General features: G+C 43.2%; 1 protein-coding gene across 1 annotated transcript; it reads right to left on the bottom strand.

The window, feature by feature from the left end:
* Positions 1–12680: 12680 nt before the first annotated feature.
* On the bottom strand, positions 12681–13358 carry LOC139687073 (uncharacterized). The gene has a single exon (XM_071584178.1). It carries the CDS (start codon positions 13356–13358, stop codon positions 12681–12683), a length of 678 nt encoding a protein of 225 aa, XP_071440279.1.
* Between the last annotated feature and the right edge of the window lie 14626 nt (positions 13359–27984).

The following is a 27984-nucleotide window of genomic DNA, read 5'->3' as shown; positions in this document are numbered from 1 at the left end:
TGACCCCTTCCCGAAAGATTTTTTCAGAGGCCTTCCGCAAACTTTGTTTCGTGGGTTCTTATTCTCCTTTTATTTCTATGTACCCTTGGGCCGTATTCCTTATCTATATATTTCTTGTGCCGGGTCTTATACTCACGAATTACTCCTCTGATATTTTTCATTTTTTGCATAGCTATCGGGCTATATTCACTCTACAATTTCTCATTCAAGGTGATTGTAAATCCACTGCTGTTGCGCCTTCCATGGCTTCCGGAAGCCTTCTGGCTTCCTGTCTGGGTCGCAGACTATTGATAATAAACACTTTATTTGAGGGATGATTGAGGCCGAACACTCAACACTCCTCCTTCAATTCATAGTTCCCAAAAGTTGGGAACACTTGAAAAAATCCAGAGTCCAAATCCAAAGAGAAAATCCAGAGTCCAAAAGAGTTGTGATGTCCAGAGAATATGAGTCCAGATGATGCTACCGTGTAGCAGAACTATTCGACAATAATAAATTCTTTCCTGTGGAAACGCAGTCTTTGAATCTTTTGTCGTGCTTTCTAAATATCTTATGAGCATTAGGTTATGGTCACTATTTGTATCTGCGGTGGGATAGGTTTCACTCAGTTTTAGTTCGTTCTTGTCCCTATTTACGGCAAGGGTGGAATCAGTTTGATACATTGGCCCACCCTCTGGAATCTTCCAAGGGTATATTGCCCCAGCCAACGCCACTCGTAGAAATGCGTGTTCTGTAATTCCATAAAATTCGCGTCCAAGAGCAGCGAGAACGCCTTCACATTTATTTCTCATTCCTTTTTGCTTTTTCCAATTGCTCAAAGTGGCTTCGCTGACTTACTTTATTCTCTTTCCGATCGCTTCCTTTTAGTTGCTCATTATGATAAGGTTCAAATTGTTAATGTTTATGTGGAGAATTTCTCCCTGTTTCTTCCATTCCCGTTGGTGTGAATTTGGAAGTCAGCATGTGGACATACGATCTCATTATAGTCACGGACGCATCCGCTAGCCTCGTTATTATGGATCCGGCCTTATAGGTGACCTCCCACAAATTTGCAATGCGTCCCTCGCTGCCACGGGACTCCGTCCGCAGGGTGGATCGGGAGGGTCCGGCAGCAGATGAGGCAGGGTTTCCGCGGTCCTCATCACATGAAATCCTTGCTCCGCGGAAACACATCAGCAGCTGAAAAGAAGGCCGAGGAAGGGGCCCTGAATATTAGAATAAGGTTTGGGAGTTTTAGGACAAATTTGAGGCAATGGAATTTAGAAAACATCCAGCCAGAGATGGAGAGAGGAAAGAAGTTATGTCCAAACGTAGGGAGCATAAAATATATTTGGGATTTATTAGAGGAATAGTTACACAGTAATATACAGTAGAGGGGGGAGAACCACGGAGGGGTAGCTATAGCTTTGGACAAAAAGGTAGGAAGAGTAACTATAATGCAAGCGAGTGATAGTGTTACCATTAGAGTTAAACGCTGAACTAAAGGAAATTGTTAATATTCAGGTTTAAATATCGAAAAGTATTAATAGAGTGAAATGAATAGAGAGAATAAAGAGAATAAGGCAACGAGAGGATATATCTGGGAAAGATCGGGTTAAAAAACTCTTGATCTTAACGTTCGAGGGGAACGCCATGGTGGGCAAAGGGAATGAACTAGGGAGAACGGTTTGCGGACAAGGAGAAACTGCGAGATGGAAACAAGTTTTACAAGACAAACAGTTCCACTATTGCTGGCACCTAGTTTAAACGCCACAATAAACGTTATCATTTGAAATATTTTACAGTTATCCCACAAAATGGAATGCGTGCGTTTCAATCGGTAATAAAAGGAGGTAGTATCTGAAGATAGTATATACATTTCGGAGTGAAGATTGTGATGGTTCCAGTGGGAGGACGTGGACGTGTAGTCAACTTTAGCAAACAGGTGCGGAAAACCAAGCAGGAAATACAAAAAAGAGCTAAGTTGAGAAAACCACTGGGATCGTGTCAGTAGAGAAAAGTCGGAAGATTTAGAAGAGAAGAAAATGGAAGAATTCAAGCACAGAACCAGGTAGGAGGAATTAAGAAGAGATAATTAATCAATAAAGAAGATAAACTGACAGGGCTAAAGAAATAATAAGAGGATTTTGAGAGGCGAGTGAGGAAGGGTGAAATGGGTGCACTGTAGAAGAAGATGGAAGCATTGCCAGGGAAAGGGAAGGATATGATGGGAAAGTCCTCCAATACGACATACTACCTTGATCAAAAAGTTCCCGGAATAACCACCGTGTGGCGCTCCCGTCGTTCCGATTTGAGTTCTGTTTTTTTTTATTAAATTGGTACATCTGTTGTTGATATTCCCTTTAAATCTTAGTGTCATAACTTGACATTTGCAAAAGTTACGTAGCCAAGAGTACATCTATCTCTGTGTGTGTTGGCGATTTTTTACAATTGCAGAAATGGATTTAAATTTGCAACAACGAACTTGTATTAAATTTTGCGTAAAAAACGGACTTAGTGGCGCACGGACGTTGGAAATGTTGGAAAAGTGTTTCGGCAACGATTCTCTAAAAAAAACGGTCGTTTACCAGTGGCACGAGCGGTTCAGAAGTGGTCGTGAGTCAATCGAAGATGATGAACGCAGTGGCAGACCATCGACATCGAAAGTCGGTGAAAAAATTGATAAAGTAAAAGAAATGTTGGTCAATAACCGCAAATTAACCATCAGAGAAATAGCGGAGGACTTGAACATTGCCTATGGATCCGCCCAAGACATTGTGGTTAATGATTTGGGTTTCCGTCGTGTAGCATGCCAAAAGACCTCAATTTCATGCAAAAAAGAGACCGTGTTGACGTCGCAAAAGACATGATTTGCGAGGCTGAATCCGATCCCACATTCATCAAAAGGATCATTACTGGAGACGAGACGTGGGTTTATGAGTACGACACGCAATCCAGACATCAGGCAAGTGAATGGCGTTCACCAAATGAGCCGAGACCAAAAAAACCACGTCGTTTTCAGTCAAAAAAGAAGGCAATGCTGACGGTTTTCATGGATTACAACGGTGTAGTGCATCATGAATTTTTGCCAGAAGGCCAGACAGTAAACAAAGAGTATTATTTGGGCGTTATGAGACGTTTGCGTGAAGCAATTCGCCGAAAGAGACCAGAAATGTGGGCAGAAAACTCGTGGATTTTGCACCATGATAACGCACCGTCGCACAGTGCTATCATTATTCGTAATTTTTTGACGAAAAATGCAACAAATACCATCCAACAGCCACCGAATTCACCTGATTTGGCTCCCTGTGACTTCTTTCTGTTCAATCGAGTTAAAAAAGCATTACGGGGAACGCGTTTTAGCAGCCGAGAGGAAGTAATGGAAAAATCGCAGGAAGCACTGATGGACATACCGAAAACCGAATATAAAAAATGTTTCGAGGATTGGATCAAGCGCTGGCATAAGTGTGTTGCAGTCGATGGGGATTACTTTGAAGGGGACAATATAGATTTAGATGAATAAACTTGTATTTTTAATTTTCTGAATAAATTCCGGGAAATTTTTGATCAAGGTAGTATGTGAAGTCGACGAGGCTACCCTCGGTCAAGGCGCGCTTGATTGCGAGACGGAAAAGTGGTTTAAGGAAATTAAATCGAGCAAGGTCGTGGGGATAGATAGTATCCCCGACAAATTTCCCAAGGGTTTAGGAAAGAGTAAGAAAACAATAATATTGGCTCGATCGAGCATTTATGAGGGGGTAGTGACGCCAGAAGAGTTTGCCAAATCAGTTCTAGATTTATCCCAATGAAAAGAGAAAGCCAGAAGCATTTCAGGACTGTAGGACCATAGGTTTTATTTCTCATGCATTTATTGTAGTAATTATGGTAATCAACGTACAGTTAGAGAAGGAAGCATGCGTTTTTGTGGATGACAGGTTTCAGTTAAAACACAGAAGATGTATGCGTGGCACTAGAGAAGTAATGGGTTCGCCCATAGGAGTAAATATAAAATACTAACGGTATGTATATTTTTGCACAAGGCTATCAACAGAGCGCATTACGCTGGATTAATGAATGTACCAATTGCAGAAGAGTTATACTAGACTGGAAGGATAGGCGACATGTTCGGCACCTGTGCATGTATCAGACCTCTCAGGTCGGTGAGGTAGATGAAGAGATGGGATGGGCAGATGCATGGGAGAGGTTGGCAATGTTATACCGGGGAGCATGGTAGAATATTCATTATCATCCTTGATTTTGAAAGCATACGAGGTGGTAATGTAATGGAGCAATTGGAAAGGCTAGATATGTATAATACGTAGTCTAAAGTTATAGGACCTTAAGTTAAAACATTGTCTGCCTTAGAATGTCTGGTGATTTACCTTTTTGAATATTTCTGACTATACCTGGAAGCTACGGGGGTGTTTCAAATTTGTTTGTCCACTGAACAAGTGCAGTTACATGAGAGGTGCAGTTCAATCTCATGCGTAGAGATTTTTGTAGCTCTGAGGGTTAAACATAATTGTGTACCATTAGTATTAAGTGTCCCTCTGACAGCTGTAAAACATCCAAAATACATTACTTTTGATTACGACAGTAGTGTATCAAAAAAACATGTCCGTTACTAGATTTGACTTGATGAGAAAAATTTGAGCGTGGAGTATAAGTGACTAATTTAAATTGTATTTTCCATTATGTAGCTGTAATTTATGTGTACCACAATGACACCACCTTTTCTGGTTAAGAGCTCATAAATGTCGCATAAAATGTCTTTTGAGATATTTAATGTTCAGTGCCCAGTTATTTTTTTACCTATTCTGGCGTAATACCTCTGTTTTGAAAACCTTTATAAGGAAACGGAAATTTAGTATGAGCAATAAATCGTAAGAAAATCACTCGTTCTTTATCCAATAGAAATTCTACTGTAAACGCGCTTCAACCCCTCTTCCTCTAATCCAATGTACGAATATATGATCACATTAAGCGCCTTATTTATTCACAGATAGATACCCATAATGTTTTTCACAGTGATTCATAAGGTTATCACTCCCGATTGCTTGAGGATTACACTTTCAATCGAGTCGTCTGGAGTATTTTTACCACCCAGAACCTTTTTCTGAACGCAATTTACGTCCGTATGCTTCCGATACTTACCTTTTTCCACCTTCTCAAATAGGCTCTATGGAATTGCAGACAATATTTTACAAGTTTTCTCTCATCCTGGTGGTGCAGGATGTGTACTCTTAAAGTGGTGCATGGGCATCTCTACTTGAGCGAAACAATTGTTTAGCCGCATCGAGTGCTTCACAGCTATTGTTCACGTGAACCGAAAGCCTAGAAACTCCAACTGACTTGATTATTCCCCATATCTTCTCCATCCTCGTATTTTCTGGTGTTTCATTCGTTTGGACGCTTTCCTCCCGTTTATGAGTAGAATGTTCCCCTCATGTAGTCACCGCTGAGAGTCCGGAAGGGTACCACCGTATTAATGAAGAGGCTGCATCTTTTAAGGGAAGGCACGCACAAGTGGTGTTTGGTTTTATTCGACATCTCAGTACTGTGCATAAATCATTCGCCTTGACAGGGATTCGAACCGAACCCTAGATATCCGCCCGAGTGATTTAGCCAGTTAAGCAATCGAGGCGTTCTGTTAAACTCTGAAATTTCGGGGGCTTTAAAGGAACAAGATGTTGGGACGAAATGCTGCGCACACATTGTTTACACTCTGCCCTCTTTATACACCCCGCACAATTTTTTTACACTTTGAAATTGTTGCATTGAAATGCATATTAGCGGACGACTCCGTTCAAAGTTACTGTAGCGGCATCTCCCGCAATTTCTTGGAGCCTTAGTACTGCGGCATATTCCATTAACTTTATTCTCAAATGCGGCAGTTGATTAATGATCGATGTTTTTGATTTACCATGCTGGTGCTTTCTGCGTAAACTAGTAACCTTTATTATAGTGGTGCTGGTATAAGAGCCATGTTTCTTTTTTTCCTGTCCGAAAAATAAGGACAAGATTTATTCCTAATGAGATAATCTGGCAATCCCTCCCTTGTGACCGGAGAACCTGAGTTTATTCGTGGGACTCTTTAATCCTATTCTAGCGCTGCTCCTATTATAGAGCGTTACTAAACGAGTTATTTAGGTTCACTGTTTCCACATAACACTACATGTGGGATTACTTGACAATAAAATGGAAAACGTGCTTTATTTTTCAATTCGTAGCATTTCTTTTAAAAGATAAAGGTTCGTTGAAAAATTTAATTCACAATATCTCAGCCACGCTTTTCATTTTAACCAATAATTTGGTTTCAATGCTTAGAACTTTAATGTTGAAGTGAAATACTGAATGAGCCATGAACTCCTCCCTTGAATCCTTTCCAATTCACTCAGCAATGCCTGCAACCCCTTGGCTGACTGACAAATTACAGATACATCTACACGATACCCCGCAAGCCGCCGCCAAGGTGTGTGGCGGGTGTGTTAGGACACCAATCGTAATTAAGAACGAAAGAAAACCACATGCAAAAGCCACAAATTTATACAATCCACAAACAAGACATGGCATACATTCATGCAAGAGCACACACGCAAACACTCAAACTATCAACTAACATACACATGCACCTACAAATATACCTAATATCTTTGCTGTTTAATTTTGTTCCGAATGGTAAATTCAATGTTTTCAATATTTCTAAAGTGACTTTGGTTTCTTACTATTATGATTTCTAATTGTTCGGGGAAAGAATGAGTATTTGTACCTATCTGTACTGGAATCTATCTCCCTTATTTTATCTTTGTGGTCTGATCTACCTAAGTAGTGTGGGGCCCTTATAATTCCTTCAGTGTCATAGTTAAACTCGTTTGTTCTGAACCTTTCTAAAAGTCTAAGCATCGCTTGTTCTCTCCGCACTTCAAGTGGTTCCCAGCCTAATTCCCCTAAGAGATCTCTCACACTTGTGTTCTTATCATAACAGTTTTTAACGAATCTAGCGGATTTTCTCTGGACTTTATCTAATTCTTTTTGTCAAAATTTCTCCCAAGGATCCCAAATACTTGCGGTATATTCCAAATGAGGTCTAACTTGAGCAAAATAACACCTCTCTTTAACTTTTTTATTACATTTCCTCACCACCCGTTTTATGAAGCTAAGTTTCTTTAAAGCTGATCCGCATTTTGTCCTGATATGTGCTCCCCATGAAAGGCCGGGTGTTAAAACTACCCCAAAATATATAACTGGATTGGCCGTAGTCAGTACTGAACCATCTACCTTGTAGTTTTTATCCTGTTCGCCACTTCCTTTGTTCCAAAATTTCAAAACTGCGCAATTATCTATATTAAGCATTAATCCCCATTTCTTACACCAATCCGAGATTGTATCTACAGGTCTGCCTGTAAGTCTAGATCTAGTTGGCACCTTATTTCCCTGTATACCACCGTGTCGTCAGGATATAACCTCAGATTGCTACTAACGTGTGCGCTTAAGTCATTAATGTATATTAAGAACAGAAGAGGCCCTATTACACTTCCCTGGGGGACGCCCGAAGTTACATCTCTATCCGTTGAGCACAACCCATCTATGACTACTATTTGTTTGCGATTAGACAAGAAGTCTCTAATCCAATTAATAATTTTCTCATTGATTCCATAGCCTTTAAGTTTGTGTAACAGTTTATTGTGTGGGACTTTATCGAAGGCTTTTTTGAAATCTAGGAATACTGCATCGACTTGTGTGTTATTTTCTCCCGATCTAAGTATATCGTGAATGAAGAGACCAAGTTGTGTTTCGCAAGATCTGCTTTTCCTAAATCCGTGCTGGTTGTGGAATAGTATTTTCCTGGTATCAAGAAATCTCATAGTGTTAGAAACAATAATGTGTTCAAATATTCTACAAGAGATCGATGTTAAACAAATGGGTTGATAATTGGTTGGTTTATCCTAATTGCCGCCTTTATAGGTGGGAGTTATTTGGGCTTGCTTTCAGTGGCGAGGTTATGAGCCTTCTACTATCGATTTAAGAAAAACAATTTGTAAAAACGGGGAAATGTATTCAGGTAATTCCTTTAATATTCTAGCAGGTATTTCTTCCGGACCAGGTGCTTTGTGGGCTTTGATACTACGGAGGAGATGTTCTATTCCCTGCTTGGTCAGTGTAATATCGCTCATGTGCTTCCCGGGTGGGTGTGGACGACCGTTTGTGTCTTTATTGTAGACGCTCAGGAAAATATTATTTTTGATATTTGCCATTTTCTCGCTATCTGTAATGGTTTCTCCGTTTTCCGTCTTCAAAGACTGTACATTTGGACGTTTACCCTGTGTATCCTTAACGTAGGATCAGACTGACTTTGTATTTTCCTCAAGATATTCGCTTAGCATTTTAGATTTAAAAGAGTAGCGCTGTGCGCATAATACTTTTCGTCCGACATTCTTTAAGTTTCTCTTTGAATGTAGTCACATAAACTATATCGTCATTTTTTGACTGTTGCTTTCATTGCCTTCTTAATGCCGATCTATCTTCCCTGTTGTACCATCTAGGTTCCTTACTGTCGCATTTGAGTTAGAATGGGATGTACGTCTTCATTCCTTCCCGTAAAACATTTAAGGCATATTTCCAAGTGTTCTCTGCATCGGTTGTCAGTGTTTTTGTCTTGTATTCCGGAAATTTTTTTATTAAATATTCTCGTAGCCCGTTAAAATTTGGCTTGTTGCATACGTTTATTTTGCGCTTTTATTTGTTTATTTTCACGAACTTAGTTTTTAACTCAACAAAATTAGCCTTATGCTCGCTGATTTCGTCCATTATTTCAATGCTTGTAATGATTTCGGGCAATGAAGTCGCAAAGATACCTACTATGCTGCGACTCTGTGTTGGTAATTAAACAATTTGTTCTAAGGAGTGTTTTGCGAATATATGAAGGAGTTCTTGGCATGAATCTCGGTTTTTGGCAGATTTTCCTACGCAGTACGTGCCCCAGTCATTTGACGGTAGATTTGTGTCACCAGGTGATACTGATATAGTGATACTGTTGCTATTTTTATCGCTGGGATTGGGAATTTGGTCGTCAAGCTTGTGTGGAACATATGTATTAGGATCTGGGGGTCTGTAAAATGAGCAGACGAATAGGCTTCTATCGTTGTAGTCCTTTATGTTGCACCAAACGCTTTCTATGTCATCTGCGTCGCATTCGTATCGTTGGCAACTAAGATGTGACTTCACAGCAATGAATACTCCCACACCCAATCTATTAGGTCTGTCCCTTCTGGTAAATTGTGAAACCGCTCGGAAAAACCTCATTGCCTGCTGTATCCCCCGTAAGCCAACTCTCCGTTCCAACTACTATGTCTGCGTTTGAACTCACAAAAATTTCTTCAATATCCGATATTTTGCTTCTAATGCTACGGCAAATTACTGTTATAATTTTTATTTTGTCAATTACCTTTTGTTTTTCGGTTTTATACATCCTCACAAAACTCTTTCGAGACGATTCATGGTTAACGGAGGCAAACGTATTATACTCACTCGCATTACTCTGTTTCTTGTAATTCGAGATACCAATTTCATAAACTTTACGTGGATTATATGTAAAATCAATGCCGGTGTGGTCGGTGACTTTTATATTTTTAATAATCATATTATATGCGCTAGCCCCAGATGCTACCAACCCACTAAATGACCTACCCTCTTTCCTAAAAAAGTCCTCCAGTGGTGGAGAACCCTATCCGCTGCCTTACTCGCCGCTTCCGCCGTGTATTGGACCCACGATCGGCCAAGGGGAATCCTGCGCGATCGGAGGGTTTGACTCAGTTCCCTGAGGGAACAGAGGACTTCCTCGGATCCACGGTCCGTGACGTCGTTGGTGGCCACATGGGCCACGACCCGCAGCCTAGAGCCCTTCGTACCATTGACCGCCGCCTCGATCGCCTTCGTCACCTGAGGAACTCCTCCGCCTGGTATGCACCTGGCGGTCACCTGTTGATAGACGCCTAAGCGGCGCGCTCTTTCCCACAACGAGATCATTATACGGTGGACATTCGAACTATTACTACCATTCCCTCACTTCCCGTTCGCTGACGTCTTACCGTAGGCAGCGCCCGGAGTACGGTTAGGGGCTGCAGGTACGGTAGTTCTCTCTTCCGACAGCACCTGGTACCTATTGGAGACGGGGATAGGAACTGCCGCTGCAGTGTCCCATTCCCGCAGCAGCGTTATCTTTCCTTTACTACGAGAGACAACCCTCCAATCGTCCGATATACGGAGGGGGGACACTCCTTCGTTGGGAGATGGGGCCCGAGGTAAGTCCTTGATCCCCCAGCCGCTTTCAACATTCGGACGAATCCGTGCTGCCCTATTGGCGTGGCAGACCTTCAAATGTCCACCCTTGGCTCCAACCCCCTCCAGTGAAACCACCCGGCAGTCAATCTGTGATTTCAGCTCCTGCACCATTTTCTCCAACGGGGCGAAACGAGCCCCTAGGGCCGCGCATTCGCCAGCGTTTTTGAGCATAGAAACAGGAGACCTAGAAGAAGCCATCGTAGTATAATTATCGGATTCCCAACAACGAAATCCAACCTAAATTTAGTATACTGGCAATATATATATATATATATATATATATATATATATATATATATATACCATAAACATAGCAATCAACCCGAAGATCGGTTTGGTAGGTGATGGAAGAGTTCACCCAGTACTAAGCCCTATGCGGCGTATGAAATCCACATATCAGGGTAGGGGGGCCAGTTCCTTTCCCTGTGACGGTTATGGTTTCCCAGGAAGATCTGGTACCCGAAAAATCACATAGCTTGGGTGGAGTTGCAGGTACTCAAAGTGCCTTGCCGGGAATCGAACTCGGGCCCCTCCGGTCAGTAGTCGCGCCTACCTAATTCCAAAATATCCAAAAGCCTACCGGTTAAGGTAGGTTTTTGGATGGACACTGCTACCAAATAAATATTTTTTTTGTAACTCCTAGCAAAACACAATATCCTACTCTACATCAGGTCCCTCTTCATCCCTGAGTACTTTCTTCCTCCCTTCCTCCCCTCCAACATCCCTATCCTGCTCCTTTCCTTTCCTTTCCTCGTTTGCCTAACAATCTCCCCTCAATTACAGTCTTCAACATCCCACTGCCGGTCAATACCCCTTTCATCCACTTTTCCTGCCTCCATAGGATTTCTCCCAACAAACCCTTCTCTTCGCCCACCATACCAAGTACTTCCTCATTTGTTTTCTTCTCTGTGCATTTCACCTTCTCCATTCTTCTCCACACCCACATTTCAAAAGCCTCCAATCTACGTCTATCCTCCTGCTTCAATGTCCACGTTTCCGCGCCGTACATAGCTACGTTCCATATCAAAGTTTTTACGAGTCTTTTCTTAACGTCCTTACTCAACGTCCATGTCATCAACTCCCTGTGAAACTTGTGAAAGCCTATTTGCCTAGCACAATTCTTCTCCTTACGTCCCTACTACTTTGACCGTGTTGGTCCAAAACACTACCGAGATACGTAAACTGTTCTACCTGCTCTAGTTTTTGCCCTCCTATTTTAATGTTAAGCTTGGCCTTTTTCTTTCTAGAAAATCGCATAACCTTTGTTTTATTAATATTGATTCTCATCCCATATCTAGCGCATTGAATATCCAATACAATCAGCAATGCTCGCAGCCCCTTGGCTGACTGACAAACTAAAGCTTGGTCATCAGCAAACCTAGCTGATTTTATGAATTCCCCGCCCACTTTCATTCCTACCTCGAGTCTTCCCATGCCTCTTTGATCATTTCCTCTGCATACAGGTTGAACAGCAACGGTGATAATGGGCAACCCTGCCTTACACCTCTTCCTAACACTGCCTAACCGGACTCCCCGTTCCCCACTCGTACCTGTGAAGTCTGAGACATGTACAGGTTGCGGATTAGCCTCCTTTCCCTCCAAACTATGCCTATTTCCTTCAATACACTCATTAGTTTTTCCCAATTCACTCTATCAAACGCTTTTTCGAAATCTACGAAACAGGCAAATACCTCCTGGTTGTGTTCTATATTCCTTTCGATTAATAATCTCATTACTGCAATGGCATCACGCATACCTCTCATCTTCCTAAACCCAAACTGATCATCCCCTAAGTAATCATTTTCCCTACTCTCTATCCATTTGTTTATGATCCTGCGAACAACTTTAGCTGCGTCGAATATCAAACTTATTGTCCTGTAGTCCTCACATGATGTAGCCTTTACCTTTTTCGGAATAGGAACTAAAAGTGTTCTCTGGTGTTTTACTCGCTTGAAATTTCCATTATGTCCAGTGCATCGATTCCGGGATTGCGGGATAGCTGACGGACCGCCTCAGAAATAGCAATACCTAAGTTTCCTGCAATCCCTACTCTCAGTTCCTACCTACATCGGGTCTCAGTCAAACGCGCTGGTAAACATGACATCATATACGAAAACAGCTTCATTGAATCCATCACTTGCTCTCTCCTTCTTGAGCCAAAAAACTTACAAAATCAATAAATCATATTTGCATTTGCTACTTAAATCCCGGCGGGCATTCCTTTCAACCTTTCTCAACAGTTCACCTGCCAATCCTCCTCTCTCCTACAGCTTCGCTGGGTAGACTAACCTGATGCACCTCTCGTGTTCCTTTAGGCATGTTTCTATGGTGCGACTGGTCTCCCCAATGTATGCTTGGCCTCACTCGCAAGGAATACGGTACACTCCTGAGGTCTTCAATCCCCGTTTGTCTTTAGCCGTGTCCAGGACAGATTGAGGCTTCCTTGGCGGTTTGTGGATAGTTTCCACCTTGTACTTCCTTAATATCCTTGAAACCTTATTAGAAATCGTAGAGACAAACGGGATGCAGGCTCTTGCAACAGCTTTTTCTGCCTCTTCTCTCCTACCTCCAGGATTTGTGAAGGCCCTTTTAAGGGCCATGTTGATTTCCCGGGCCCCATACTCATTCTGCTGGAACGTCTTCCTTAGGTGATGTATTTCCGCCTCTAGGTGCTCTCGGTCCGAAACTGAAGTAGCTCGGTGCACGAGTGTGGAAATAACTCCTCTTTTTTGTGCGGGATGATGATGACTTCTCCGAATCAGGTATAGGTCAGTATGGGTCGGTTTCCGATAGACTTGATGGCCTAAGCTGCCGTCTCTTTTCTTCTCGATAAGAATATCGAGGAATGGCAGGCGTTTATTCGTTTCAGTCTCCATGGTGAACTGTATGTTCTGGTGGACACTATTCATGTGGCCGAGGAATTCAGTGAGTGCTTCCGGTCCTTGTGGCCACACGATGAAGGTGTCATCCACATATCTGAAGAAGTATTTTGGTCTTAAGGGTGCTGTTCTCAGTGCTCTCTCTTCAAAGTCCTCCATCTAGAAGTTTGCAAAAGAACAGCACCTAGCAAACGGGGATTGAAGACCTCAGGAGTCTACCGGATTCCTTGGGAGTGCGGCCAAGCATACCTGTACATTGGGGAGGCCGGCCGCACCATAGAAACACGCCTAAAGGAACACGAGAGGTGCATGAGGTTAGTCTACCCTGCGAAATCTGCGGTCGCCGAACATTGCCTCAATAACGACCACAGAATCAACTTTACCGGCACGAAGAGGCTATGCCACGCCAACGGCTACTGGGAGCGCGTGGTGAAAGAAGCCGTTGAAATCCGACTAGACAACAATACTTTCAACAGAGACAACGGCTTCCAAATCAGTAACACTTGGAAGCCCGTGCTAAAGAAAATAAAGAATTCACGGGAACGCACCCGATTGGCCGTAGCGGAGCACACTAACGCTTCCGACCAATCAGGGCACACCTGAGCCTTGGCGGAGTGAATAAATACCTGGCCTTTTTTAGACGATGGCAGAGTCAGCCATCGAAACATCGGTGTACTGCAACCTGACCCGGTGGGAAACCCGAGAGAACTTCTTGAATAACATACGCCGGGAAAACCTGAGATCCTTCACGACAGTCCCATTATCTGGGTTGGGCAACTTTTTAAAATACCAATAAATATTCTGTGATTTTATCTCTCTTAACTAGGCACTCCGTTTCGTGTTAAATACTTTTTAAAATTAATTTTGCTTCGATTCCAGTCCTCTCTTTTTTCACTTCTGTGGGGTTATGCAGTTAAATATTACCCAAATAGATGATTATATTTATTTTTCACTGCAATTTACACATATCCCGCATTCTGGAATTCCGTTACGACCTTGGAAGAAGGCCTTTGCACTTAAATGGCTGAGAAGCAGCGCTCCACATGAATGAATGTAACTTCTAGTCTGAAACCAGTGTGACCGAGAGACGTCGGTCGGTGGCGTGTTTATGAGATCGGTTCAATTTGGCCCGAGCCATGAACGAGATGACACGAATGATGCGTTCTTCCCGTCACCCCTCTCCTCAGCCGGAGTCGTGCATTCTCCGCTCCCGTCGACCGCCGCTCTCCCGCCCCCGCTCGCTGCCAACCTATTCCACACCCCCCTCATAGTAACCACGGCGTCCCACACGCGGGCTTACGCTTGTGAGCGAGCGATTGGAGCGTGCTCCTCTCGCCTGCATGTTTGTATTTGCTTCGAAAAGACACCCAGGGCGACTACGTTTCCCCTCTCCACCGGCCTTCGCAACAAATGCGAACGCGGGCTCCGCATGGCGAGATACGGGGCTCGCTGCTCCGTTGAACCTCCCGCATCGGCCATCTCCCCCGCGGGCCACACCGCTACACCACACCGGTCGCCGTGATTCCACTGGGGCTAAATTTCTCAGCTTTAGGTTCACCGCTGTGGGGGGGGGGGGGAGACCCACCTTATGTGGCGTAAGAACTTATGAAAGAAGGCACTTAACGCATATTATTCACATTTTAATTTGTATGAATTTCACTATCCGCGGCGTAAAAAATAATCCTGTCTCCGTTGTGTAGGAAAATGCTTATATGGCACCAATAACCAATATTTTATCAGCATTTTTGCGGAGAATCAGATGAGAAAAAATAATGCCCCTTGTTGTCCACAATCATCTCATCTCCTTAATACCCCGCAAGCCGCCGCAAGGGCGTGTGGCGGGGGGTGTTAGGTCACCAACCGTAAAAAGGAACAATACCACATGCAAAACAACAACATGGAAAATTATAGGCACCGCAGCGCACACACTCAAGCAAAAATCCCTTCATCCAACACTCATGCAAACACATATACCTTAAATTAACAAACAACTACACCCCAGGATGCAGCACGAAAGCCATCCAAGCCAATTGGGACAATATTTACATTAAAATTGCAAATTACCTAACGAAAAAAGAAGATACCGAGCAAAACCCTGATTTGCTGAGGAATTAATTAAAACCACAGGTATTGCAATTTTCCACTAGATATTTTATTTCAACACTACCGGTTTCGATGTTTTCACATCATCATCAGGTGTGAGCACAAGTGCGTATCTTCTCCACATATATAGTTGCAAACAAGGGGTGGGGGGTTTAAGGGGGGGGAAAAGGAGGGGAAAAAAAGGGGGACAGGGGAATTCCATGAGGGGAAAGGATGAAAAGAGGGGTCAAAGGGGCGGGGAGGAACAGTGGGAATTCCATGGGGTGGGGGGTTTTTGGGGGCAATACTGAGAATTAACAATACGACCGCCGGATTGGCACAGGTAATAAAATAAAGACATTGAGCTGTAGAGGGCCCCGCAGCAATGAAGGGCCGGAACAATATGCCGGTGGGCCTCGCGAGTGATGTCCCGTAGCGAGGGTCCCCCTTTTTTCCCCTCCTTTTTCCCCCCCTTAAACCCCCCACCCCTTGTATGCAACTATATATGTGGAGAAGACACGCACTTGTGCTCACACCTGATGATGATGTGAAAACATCGAAACCGGTAGTGTTGAAATAAAATATCTAGTGGAAAATTGCAATACCTGTGGTTTTAATATGTTACGCTTCCACCATATCACGCCTGAGACCTCATCATTCGTTTGCTGAGGAATGACTGTTACATCATTAAATCACAACATATTACAATGAAAGAAGGAATCTTGTAATTCTACCGAAGTTTATTAAAACTCGACCTAGGTTTCAACGTTGGACACCATCGTCAGGTTGATGACGTCCATCGTCGAAACCTTCTCTACATTTACATCTACATAATGCCCCGCAAGCCACCGCAAGGGCGTGTGGCGGGAGGTGTTAGGTCACCAACCGTAAAAAGGAACAATACCACATGCAAATCAACATGGAAAATTACACCCACAGCAGCGCATACATTCATGCAAAAATCCCTTCATCCAACAATCATGCAAACACATAAGGCAAACCAACGAGAAACTGCACCCCAGGATGCAGCCCGAAAGCCATCCTACAACACGCAAGCCAGGACACAATAAGCAAGAATGTGAAACACCACTGCCACATGAACATGCGCCACAAAACACTCTTCCCCCCGAGGAGACTGTAAAAGGCAGGGAATGCGACCCAACGTTGCAGGTAGCAGGAATTTCCCCCCGCGGAGAGGGTCGAGGGACTGAAAGGGAGACTTAAAAACAGATGAACAGAACACGAATGAGGTCATTCCGAAAGAATGGGTTATTATAACAAAACACACAAGGTTAGTGGAAGAGCATGCATTTAAGTAGAACTAATTATTTTTTAGACGCTGAGGGTGGCAAGTGGAATTTTTGCTATCCATTACCCTGCAGTTGCTATCCCGTATTGTCCGTGGGAAGAAGGAGTCCTTGAGTCGGCTAGTTCTGGCATCTATTTCCCGAATTTTATATGCATGATACAAGCGGCCAATGTATGTAGGAGTACGAATGATTTGCGAGACCTCGGTGCTGAAACATGCGGATCTGAATTTATTTAATAATTTCAATCTTGCATTGAATCGTCTCTCAGCCAATGATTCCCACCCCAAATCCATGAGCATTTCGGTGACGCTTTGCGTTTTATCGTAAGAATTTTTTACAAAACGGGCTGCCCGGCGTTGAACCTTTTCTATTTCCCGAATGAGGCCTTTTTCACTCGGATCCAACACGCTACATGCGTATTCTAAATGAGGCCTTACAAGAGCGTGGTAACAACGTTCCTTGACCTTCGAGTCACTTTTGCCGACAATGCGTCTAATGAATCCCAATTTTTTATATGCTTGACCGCAGAATATGCGTATGTGAGTCCCCCAAGTCAAGTCTTTTGTGAATGTAACACCTAGGTATTTTGCCGTATCAACTAGTGCTAGGTCACCTCCAGCTAATTTGTAAGCAAATCCCGCTGATCTTTTAAAGACATTTACCACTGAACATTTATTATAATTTAGTGCCAATCCCCAGTTAGAACACCATTTAATAATGCTATCTAAATCCTGCGCTAGAAGAAAATGATCCTCATCCCCAGATATCTCCCGATAGATCACCGTGTCATCCGCGAACATCCTAATTTTACTTTTCACTTCAAATCGTTAACAAAAATCAAGAAAAGCAACGGCCCGATTACACTTCACTGAGGTACTCCCGACGTGACTCGAACGCTGTCGGAACTAGCGCCATCAAGGACTACCCTCTGTTCCCGCTCCGAAAGAAAATCTTTAACCCAACTTATGGCGCCCTTGTTTATACCCGCGACCTTTAATTTATGAATGAGTGTACCATGGGGAACCTTATCAAATGCCTTTTGAAAATCTAAAAAGATCGCATCCACCTGCCTACCTCTCTCACCAGAAAAAATTAAATCATGTGTAAATAATCCTAATTGGGTTTCGCAGGAGCGGGTTTTCCTGAATCCGTGTTGATTGTCACTTAGAGTGACAATTATGTGCTCTAAGATTTTGCAACAGATAGAAGTGAAAGATATAGGTCTGTAATTACTGGGGTCCTCCCTGTCACCAGTTTTAAAAATAGGCGTTATTTGCGCGGTTTTCCAAATCTTAGGTACTTTGCACTCTGTGAGGGAATTGTTAAATATAAATTCATGGTACGGGGCAATGTTTGGAGCTAAATGTTTTATCACCCTAGCTGGTATATTTTCGGGACCCGGGGATTTGTTGGGTTTAATCTCGTTAAGCAATTTTAGAATTCCTTGTTGGTCCACTGTTATTTTTTCCAAGGGTGGAGTATGTATTGTTTCTTGGAGATATGCGGTGGCAACATCATTCGAGAAAACGCTTTGGAAGAATGAATTTAAGATGTTAGCTTTATCCTCACTGTCTGTATGAATTATATTGCTACAATCCCTTAAGCAAGCCACGGTTTGTTTACTCCCATTTACTTCCCTAACATATGACCAGAAAGCTTTGGGGTCAGTGTCCAAGTGCTCGCAAAGTACTTTGCGTTTAAAGTCCAGTAAAGCGCTACGTAATTGTGTTTTGGTTTCAATTTTGGAGGATCTATATGTGTCCCATAATTGTTTATTCTCAGGGGATGATGTGTTCACGCCTGCCCTCTTTACCCTAGAGTGTAGCATTCTCTGCTTTCGAAGGGCTTTTCTAACGTCTTTATTGTACCACCTGGGGTCGCGGTTGCTTTAACGTATTTTATAGGTATGAAATCTACGATTCCTTTTTGCATGATATTGACAAATTCTGTCCAAGTTTCTTCCACGTTGACATGACTTAAGCGGGTTTTGAACTCGGGTAGTGAAGAGTTTAATTGATTGGCAAAAGTTTCAAAGTCTGCTTTATGGTAATTATAAATTTTTCTTTTTGGTTTAACAATCTTTTTTATTTCTATGTCCAAGCGGATATGAACTCCTTTATGGTCACTCAAGCTCTCGTCAGTTGATACACTAATAATACGTTCAGACGTGTTTGTTAGAAATAAGTCCAATATGTTCTTTCCACGGGTGGGTATGCTTACTGCATGATGGAGGGAGTATTTTGAACCAATTTTATCAAGGAATTGCAAGATTCGCGATCGCGGGTCCCAGATTTAACGATATTACTGTCCCAATCGATACCAGGGAGGTTAAAGTCGCCACCAATTATGTTGATGCTGTTGTTATTTTTACGTGTAAAATTGTAAATTTGATTATTGAGGGTATGAAGTGTTTTCAAATCTGAGTCTGGAGGTCTGTAGAAAGAGCCTAAATTTATGTTGGGTTGATTGGTCCGTATTAAGGTGCACCAAACACTTTCTATGTTATTATTCTCAAATGAAACTTGTCTGCTTTCAAAATGACTTTTAACTGCCACGAAAACCCCTCCTCCGGGTCTTGTATCTCTATCGTGTCGGTAAACTTTTAAATCTAATGGGAAAACTTCTATGTCGTTTATGTCATTACACAGCCAACTCTCTTTGCCTAATACTATATCAGCGGAATGAGTTTGGATTATGTGTTCTAGATCCGCTGATTAGTTTTTGAGGCTTCTGCAATTTATAACAAATATAGTTAAATTATTTTTATTTTGAATAATATCCTTATTTGTGACTGGCCGTAATTTAGGACGCCTTTTTGGGGAAGTGCGTGTCACATGTCTTTCTAAATAAATGCCAGTGTTGTCGGTGACTTAGATTTTTATTAATAATATTATGCACGCTATCCCCAGATGTTACCGATCCACTAAATGACCTGCCCTATATCCTAAAAAAGGCCTACAGTGGTCGAGTATCCTATCCGCTACCTTACTCGCCGCTTCCGCCGTGTGATAGACCCCAGATCGGTTAAGGGTAGTCCTGCATGATCGGAGGGTTGGCCTCAGGTCGACGAAGGAGGCTCCTACGTCCGAGCAGAACCTCGATAGTCTCTGGTTTTTGCCTTCCACTCGGCTCCAAACCAGAGACCGGCGATCCTCCCTTGGAACGATGCTGCAGACCGTCAGTCCCAGCCGAACCCCCTCGGCGCCCTGGACGCGCTTCACCTCGGAGCTCAGTTCCCTAAAGGAACGGAAGACCTCCTCGGATCCACGGTCCGTGACGTCGTTGGTGGCCACATGGGCCACGACCTGCAGCCTAGAGCACTTCGTGTCTTTGACCGCCGCCTCGATCGCCTTCGTCACCTGAGGGACTTCGCCGCCTGGTATACACCAGGCGGTCAACCCTTGATTGACGCCTACGCGGCGCGCCCTTTTCCTCAATGGGACCATTACACGGCGGACATTCGAGCTGCCTATTACTACCATTCCCTCCCTTCCCGTTCCCTGACGTCTTACCAAAGGCAGTGCCCTCGGAGTAGGGGTAGGGGATGCAGGTACGGTGGTGCTGTCATCCGAAAGCACCCGGTACCTGTTGGAGACGGAGATGGTATCTGCCTCCGCAGAGTCCAATCCTCGCCGCACTGCTACCTTCCCCTTGCCCCGAGAGACGACCCTCCAATCGTCCGACCTACGGACGTGAGACACTCCCTCTTTGAGAGATGGGATGCGGGGTAGGTCTCTAATCACCCAGTCACGTGTAGCATTCGGACGAATCCGTGCATCCGTATGGGCGTGGCGGGTTTTCGTATTTCCACACCGAGCACCATCTCTCCTCAGGGGAGCCCTCCGGCCGGCGATCTTCGATCGAAGCTCTCGTACCATTCTCTCCAGCATGTCGATACGGGCCCTTAAAGCCGCGCATTCGCCAGTGCCTTCGAGCACGGCAACAGAGGACCTAGATGAAGCCATCATAATTTATCTACCGAGTTCCCAACACGTGCTTACCTGTGTACGCTACGCTAAAATTTCTAAGATGGGTTAGTTAAATATAGCTCAATCAATAAGTTACGCTTTGGAAGATAGTAACGGAAGTAAAGAAAAGAGATAGAAAAGAAAAGAAAGCATGCAATCCGAGAAGTTCTCGTAATTTTTTGAAATCATTTACTGCTTACGATGAATGCGAGCAGATGTGGGTTACACCATCCAATTGGTCTGGGGTTTTCCCTTGGGAGGGAGTGAAATGTACATCTACATCAATACCCTGCGAGCCACCAAAAAGGTGTGTGGCAGGGGGTTCAGCACCAGGAGGAAAGGTTAAGGGATGAGGGGGTTAGGGTTTTTCAAATGGATGGGGAAAGTTGGGGGGAACCTGCAAAAAAATATATAAATATTCTAGTATAACCATGCGCTGTCGCTACCTTGTAGGTCAATACTTATTATTTCGAGTCGACTAGTGGGGGATTTCGATTACAAGCATTTTGGTCTCTTATTGTTCTTGGAAAAATGACCATTTAAACCTGTCTGTCTTGCAGTCTATCTCTCTAATCTTATATTTGTGATCCCTCCGCCCGTAATACGTTGGGGTTCGTATTATACTCTTGATGTCATTGGAAAAGGACCCACCTTTAAATGTTTTTAATAAGTTTAATCTATATTGTAAACGCCCCTGTGTAAGGGAATCCCAGCCTAAATTTTCTAGCAAAGTAGTTACGCTACTGCGTTGGTCATAACAATTTTTTACAAATCCAGCCCCCCTCCGTTGAACTCGATTCAATTCCGTAATTAAATTTATCTCTTGAGGATCCCATATACTGGCAGCATACTTTAGGTGGGGCCTGACTATGGCAAGAAAACATCGTTCCTTCACTTTTTCGTCACTTTTACCCGGCACTCTTTTTACAAATCCCAATTTTTTATTAGCTCGACCGCATATTTCCCGTATGTGCTTTCCCCAGGGCAGATCATGAGTAATTGTTACACCCAAGTATTTTAAGGAATCTACCCTCGCGATTTCTGTTTACTTCACTTTGTAACTAAATGGGGGGGGGTGTTACTCTTTTCCCAAAAATGTATTACTACGCATTTCTTCAAATTTAATTCCAATTGCCATGTATCGCACCAAGTCTGGATTGCATTTAGGTCGTTAGCTAACGTGACTCTGTCATCGACACTTCGAAAAACCCCATAAATCACTGCATCGTCAGCAAAAAGACGGAGCCTGCTTTTAACCACGGTGCTGAGGTCATTTATGTAAATAAGAAACTAGAGGGGGCCTATGACACTTCCCTGTGGTACACCCGACGTGACCTTAACAGTATAGGATGATACACCGTCCAGGACGACTGTTTGAACACGATTTTTAAAAATTGTCTTATCCAGCATACAACACTCCCGTGTATTCCATAACTTTCCAACTTAGCGAGTAACTTGCAATGAGGGACTTTATCAAAAGCTTTTTTAAAATCTAGAAATATCCCAACAACTGGAATATTACTTTCACCGGAATGCATTATATCATGAAAAAATAGTGCGAGTTGAGTTTCGCAGGATCTACCTTTACGGAACCCGTGTTGGTTATTAATCAACAAATCTTGGCTATCGAGATACCTAATTATGGAGCTAATAATGATGTTCTCAAGAATCTTACCGGAGATGTAGGTGAGCGATATTGGCCTATAATTACTGGGGTCCTCCCGGTCTCCGTTTTTGAATATGGACGTTACAGGGGCTATCCTCCAGCCGCTTGGCACGCTTTCTTCTGCTAATGATTTCTTAAATATTATATCAAGATTAGGGGCCATTTCAGACGACAGTTCTTTATACACGCGAGCCAGTAATTCATCAGGTCCCGGATATTTTTTTCTGTATTGGAAATTGTTTTCTGGGCATGGGAATAATTTAATGGACTAAGTATTACGTTCAGGTGATTGATATTTTTATAATCCATGTTTTTTTCTCCTCCATCAGTCATGAAAAACGGGGGGGGGGGAGGAAATCGTAATCTCTGAGGAATTGCAAGCGGTGCGATATCGCTCCGTCGTTCTTGTGAGCCCTGTTGGACGGGCGCGGCCACCCACAGCTCAGCAGGCCCTTAATATCCCGGGGAAGTCGCATTGAATATCGGGAAGCCATATCGGGGGAGTCGGGAGAGAGAGGAGAAACGGGGTGAAGGGGAGGTGAGGGGCGGGGACGGATAGGTCGCCGCTTACGCCTCTTGAGTTTGACTTGTTTACGAATCCTCTCGAGCATTCGTGTGTGAATCCCCTTGCCCCGTGATTATGGCTCACGCGGCCACAAGTCACTCGTTTCCTGGAGACGAAGAAAAAAGAGATATGTTCCTCCTTCTCGCCTCGGTGTCATCACCCGCGCGCACTTGTCTTCCGGCATCACCTCGAGCGACCCGGGGCGTGCTTCCTCGCCGCCGGCCTTCCCTCCCGGTGCCGAGAGCGCGCGAGGGATCCGTGCCTCGCGATCATCTGCAGAGCGCCTTTCGAGGTGCAGGTCGGGCCTGGGTCGGTGATGCTAAAACGCCCGCCAGCTAACAAAGAAATCTTGCGTATTTATGGCGGAAAGAACGCATGCATTATGTTTACTCTCACCTTCGGTTTTCACTACCGATTATTCGATCCTGCGGACTTCCATTCCCCCACACACTGCGCTATTTTTTCAAATATCTAATTTTTCTTGACAGTGATGCGCAACATATTTCTTAAGTATTCGAATTGTAGAGCATGCTCTCTCATTTTTCATTAAAATTTAGTGTTAAGCTCCTGGTACTTTACGCAGACATTCACCCGTGAGCAAAGATTTAATAGCAATATTTTTGTGTGATCTCATTTGCCTGCAAAAAAGGTGTGCTTTGAAAAACACATTTTAAATTCCAAGAAACTGTGGGAGATGCCGCGACAGTAACTTTTGACGGAGTCATCTACTAAGATGTATTACAATGCAAGAATTTCAGAGCGAAAATAAATCTTTCGCCTTGACCGGGGTTCGAACGCGGATCCTTCGATTGCTGAGTGTTTTAGCCAGTTATGCTGTCAAGGCGTTTAACACTCCGAAACTATTAAATTATAAAACTGTTTTTTAACAATTTTTAGCTAAATTCCAAATAACCTTTATTAATTGCCATTATTTCTTCTGTTCCCATCCCATTCTCTTTTTCCTTGCATTGTCGTTTCTACAAATTTATTGTGCATGCATTATTTTAAAAAGAGATTTACATATTTTTTTGTAGATCTGTCTTTCGGCAGATTGAAATTGAACTTTCGTCAATCTGTCCTGAGAATCTATTCATACTTTCTCTCTTTTCTTTCATGTTGCCATTTAAATCCATCTGCTTTCTGCAATACTCGCCTTCAACAAATTGAATTAGAGACTTCTTGTCTAATCGCAAACAAATAGTAGTCATAGATGGGTTGTGCTCAACGGATAGAGATGTAACTTCGGGCGTCCCCCAGGGAAGTGTAATAGGGCCTCTTCTGTTCTTAATATACATTAATGACTTAAGCGCACACGTTAGTAGCAATCTGAGGTTATATCCTGACGACACGGTGGTATACAGGGAAATAAGGTGCCAACTAGATCTAGACTTACAGGCAGACCTGTAGATACAATCTCGGATTGGTGTAAGAAATGGGGATTAATGCTTAATATAGATAATTGCGCAGTTTTGAAATTTTGGAACAAAGGAAGTGGCGAACAGGATAAAAACTACAAGGTAGATGGTTCAGTACTGACTACGGCCAATCCAGTTATATATTTTGGGGTAGTTTTAACACCCGGCCTTTCATGGGGAGCACATATCAGGACAAAATGCGGATCAGCTTTAAAGAAACTTAGCTTCATAAAACGGGTGGTGAGGAAATGTAATAAAAAAGTTAAAGAGAGGTGTTATTTTGCTCAAGTTAGACCTCATTTGGAATATACCGCAAGTATTTGGGATCCTTGGGAGAAATTTTGACAAAAAGAATTAGATAAAGTCCAGAGAAAATCCGCTAGATTCGTTAAAAACTGTTATGATAAGAACACAAGTGTGAGAGATCTCTTAGGGGAATTAGGCTGGGAACCACTTGAAGTGCGGAGAGAACAAGCGATGCTTAGACTTTTAGAAAGGTTCAGAACAAACGAGTTTAACTATGACACTGAAGGAATTATAAGGGCCCCACACTACTTAGGTAGATCAGACCACAAAGATAAAATAAGGGAGATAGATTCCAGTACAGATAGGTACAAATACTCATTCTTTCCCCGAACAATTAGAAATCATAATAGTAAGAAACCAAAGTCACTTTAGAAATATTGAAAACATTGAATTTACAAGTCGGAACAAAATTAAACATTGCAAAGCTGTTAGGTATACTTTCAGGTGCATATGTATGTTAGTTTGAGTGTTTGTATGTGTGTGGGGTGTAAGTGTTCTTACATGAATGTATGCCATATTTTTTTGTGAATGTATGAATTTTTGGTTCTTGAATGCGGTTTTTTTTCTTTTATAAATTACGGGTGATGTCCTAACACCCCCCGCCACACGCCCTTGTGGCGACTCTGCGGGGTATTAAGTAGATGTAGATGAACTATTCACTTCAACTCCTTTGTCCACGTAGACGAAATGAAAAATTTTCACCTTCCGACTTCCGCCGATGGCAAATCGGTCACACTTGTACCACATATATATTACATTTTAAATCAACAATATAGCATAAAATTAAATTTTTACCCAGTATATTATACGGATAACTTTGTTGTTTCATTAAATAGCCCTCTATTCTTATTCTGGGAGTAACGCTCAAATATCTTCTTCTCTTACTTTACTTCCTCTTCATTCTTCAAATCCTTTCTCTGCCAGTTTTTCAGCACATATTCAATAGGCAATAATAGGTGCGTGGGGGTCCAGAAAGGTAGAGCGCTGAGCAACTGACCGGACGGGCTCGGAAAAGACCCCTTCTGAGACCAAACTGATCTTAGGTCATAGGTTTGCTTGCCCTATTTTGCAATATTTTATAAATAATTCCCATAACCATATTTTCTGCATATGAAATTAAACATAACGTCCATTAGACCTCACATACTGTCCCTTGACACTTTTTCGGGATGGGGGAACAAATTTGCCCTAAGGAAAATTTCTGGTCAAATTCCTATCTCAGAACTACCGCTTAAAACTTCAAGGTATCCCAATGTGACCGGAGGGCCCGCGCTCGATTTCTGCGCATGTCTTTCTGGGCACTTGCACCTCCACCCAAGCTATGTGATTTTTCAGGAACCAGCTCTTCCTGGGAAACCATAACCCACACAGGGAAGGGAACTGGCCCGCCTACCCTGATGTGTGAATTTCACACGCCGTCGGGCTTAGTACTACCATCACCAGGTACCTCAGGTACTCCAACAGGTACCAGGTGCTGTCGGATGACAGCACCACCGTACCTGCAGCCCCTATCCCTACTCCGAGGGCACTGCCTAGGGTAAGACGTCAGGGAACGGGAAGGGAGGGAGTTGTAGTAATAGGTAGCTCGAATGTCCGTCGTGTAATGGTTCCATTGAGGGAAAGGGCGCGCCGCGTAGGCGCCGATCAACGGGTGACCGCCTGGTGTATACCAGGCGGAGGAGTCCCTCAGGTGACGAAGGCAATCGAGGCGGCGGTCAAAGGCACGAAGTGCTCTAGGCTGCAGGTCGTGGCCCATGTGGGCACCAACGACGTCACGGACCGCGGATCCGAGGAGGTCCTCCGTTCCCTTAGGGAACTGAGCTTCGAGGTGAAGCGCGTCCAGGGCGTCGAGGGGGTTCGGCTGGGACTAACGGTCTGCAGCATCGTTCCGAGGGAGGATCGCGGGTCTCTGGTTTGGAGCCGAGTGGAAGGCATAAACCAGAGACTATCGAGATTCTGCTCGGACATAGGAGCCTCCTTCGTCGACCTGAGACCAACCCTCCGATCTTGCAGGACTCCCCTTAACCGATCTGGGGTCCATTACACGGCGGAAGCGGCGAGTAAGGTAGCGGATAGGATACTCGACCACTGTAGGCCTTTTTTAGGATATAGGGCAGGTCATTTAGTGGATCGGTAACATCTGGGGATAGCGTGCATAATATTATTAATAAAAATATAAGTCACCGACAACACTGGCATTTATTTAGAAAGACATGTGACATGCACTTCCCCACAAAGGCGTCCTAAAATACAGTCAGGCACAAATAAGGACGTTATTCAACATCAAAATAATTTAACTATACTTGTTATAAATTGCAGAAGCCTCAAGAACAAATCAGCGGATCTAGAACACTTAATCCAAACTCATTCCGCTGATATAGTATTAGGCACAGAGAGTTGGCTGTGCAATGACATAAACGACCAAGAAATTTTCCCAATAGATTTCAAAGTTTACCGACACGATAGAGATACAAGACCCGGAGGAGGGGTTTTCGTGGCAGTTAAAAGTCATTTTGAAAGCAGACAAGTTTCATTTGAGAATAATAACATAGAAAGTGTTTGGTGCACCTTAATACGGACCAATCAACCCAACATAAATTTATGCTCTTTCTACAGACCTCCAGACTCAGATTTGAAAACACTTCACACCCTCAACGATCAAATTTACAATTTTACACGTAAATATAATAACAGCATAAACATAATTGGTGGCGACTTTAATCTCCCTGGTATAGATTGGGACAACAATATCGTTAAATCTGGGACCCGCGATCGCGAATCTTGCAATTCCATGATAAAATTGGTTCAAAGAAACTCCCTCCATCAAGCAGTACGCATGCCCACCCGTGGAAAGAACATATTGGATCTATTTCTTACAAACACGCCTGAACGTATTATTAGTGTATCAACTGATAAGGGCTTGAGTGACCATAAAGCAATTAATGTCCACTTGGACATAGAAATAAAAAAGATCATTAAACCAAAAAGAAAAATTTATAATTACCATAAAGCAGACTTTGAATCTTTTGCCAATCAATTAAACTCTTCACTACCCGAGTTCAAAACCCGCTTAAGTCATGTCAACGTGGAAGAAACTTGGACAGAATTTGTCAATATCATGCAAAAAGGAATCGTAGATTTCATACCTATAAAATACGTTAAAGCAACCGCGACCCCAGGTGGTACAATAAAGACGTTAGAAAAGCCCTTCGAAAGCAGAGAATGCTACACTCTAGGGTAAAGAGGGCAGGCGTGAACACATCATCCCCTGAGAATAAACAATTATGGGACACATATAGATCCTCCAAAATTGAAACCAAAACACAATTACGTAGCGCTTTACTGGACTTTAAACGCAAAGTACTTTGCGAGCACTTGGACACTGACCCCAAAGCTTTCTGGTCATATGTTAGGGAAGTAAATGGGAGTAAACAAACCGTGGCTTGCTTAAGGGATTGTAGCAATATAATTCA

Source organism: Hetaerina americana, unplaced genomic scaffold, assembly GCF_022747635.1.
Source record: "Hetaerina americana unplaced genomic scaffold, ioHetAmer1.1.p SCAF_16, whole genome shotgun sequence".
Taxonomy (NCBI): domain Eukaryota; kingdom Metazoa; phylum Arthropoda; class Insecta; order Odonata; family Calopterygidae; genus Hetaerina; species Hetaerina americana.
The sequence above is the reverse complement of the archived record's forward strand: the minus strand, read 5'-3'. Positions and strand labels throughout refer to the sequence as shown.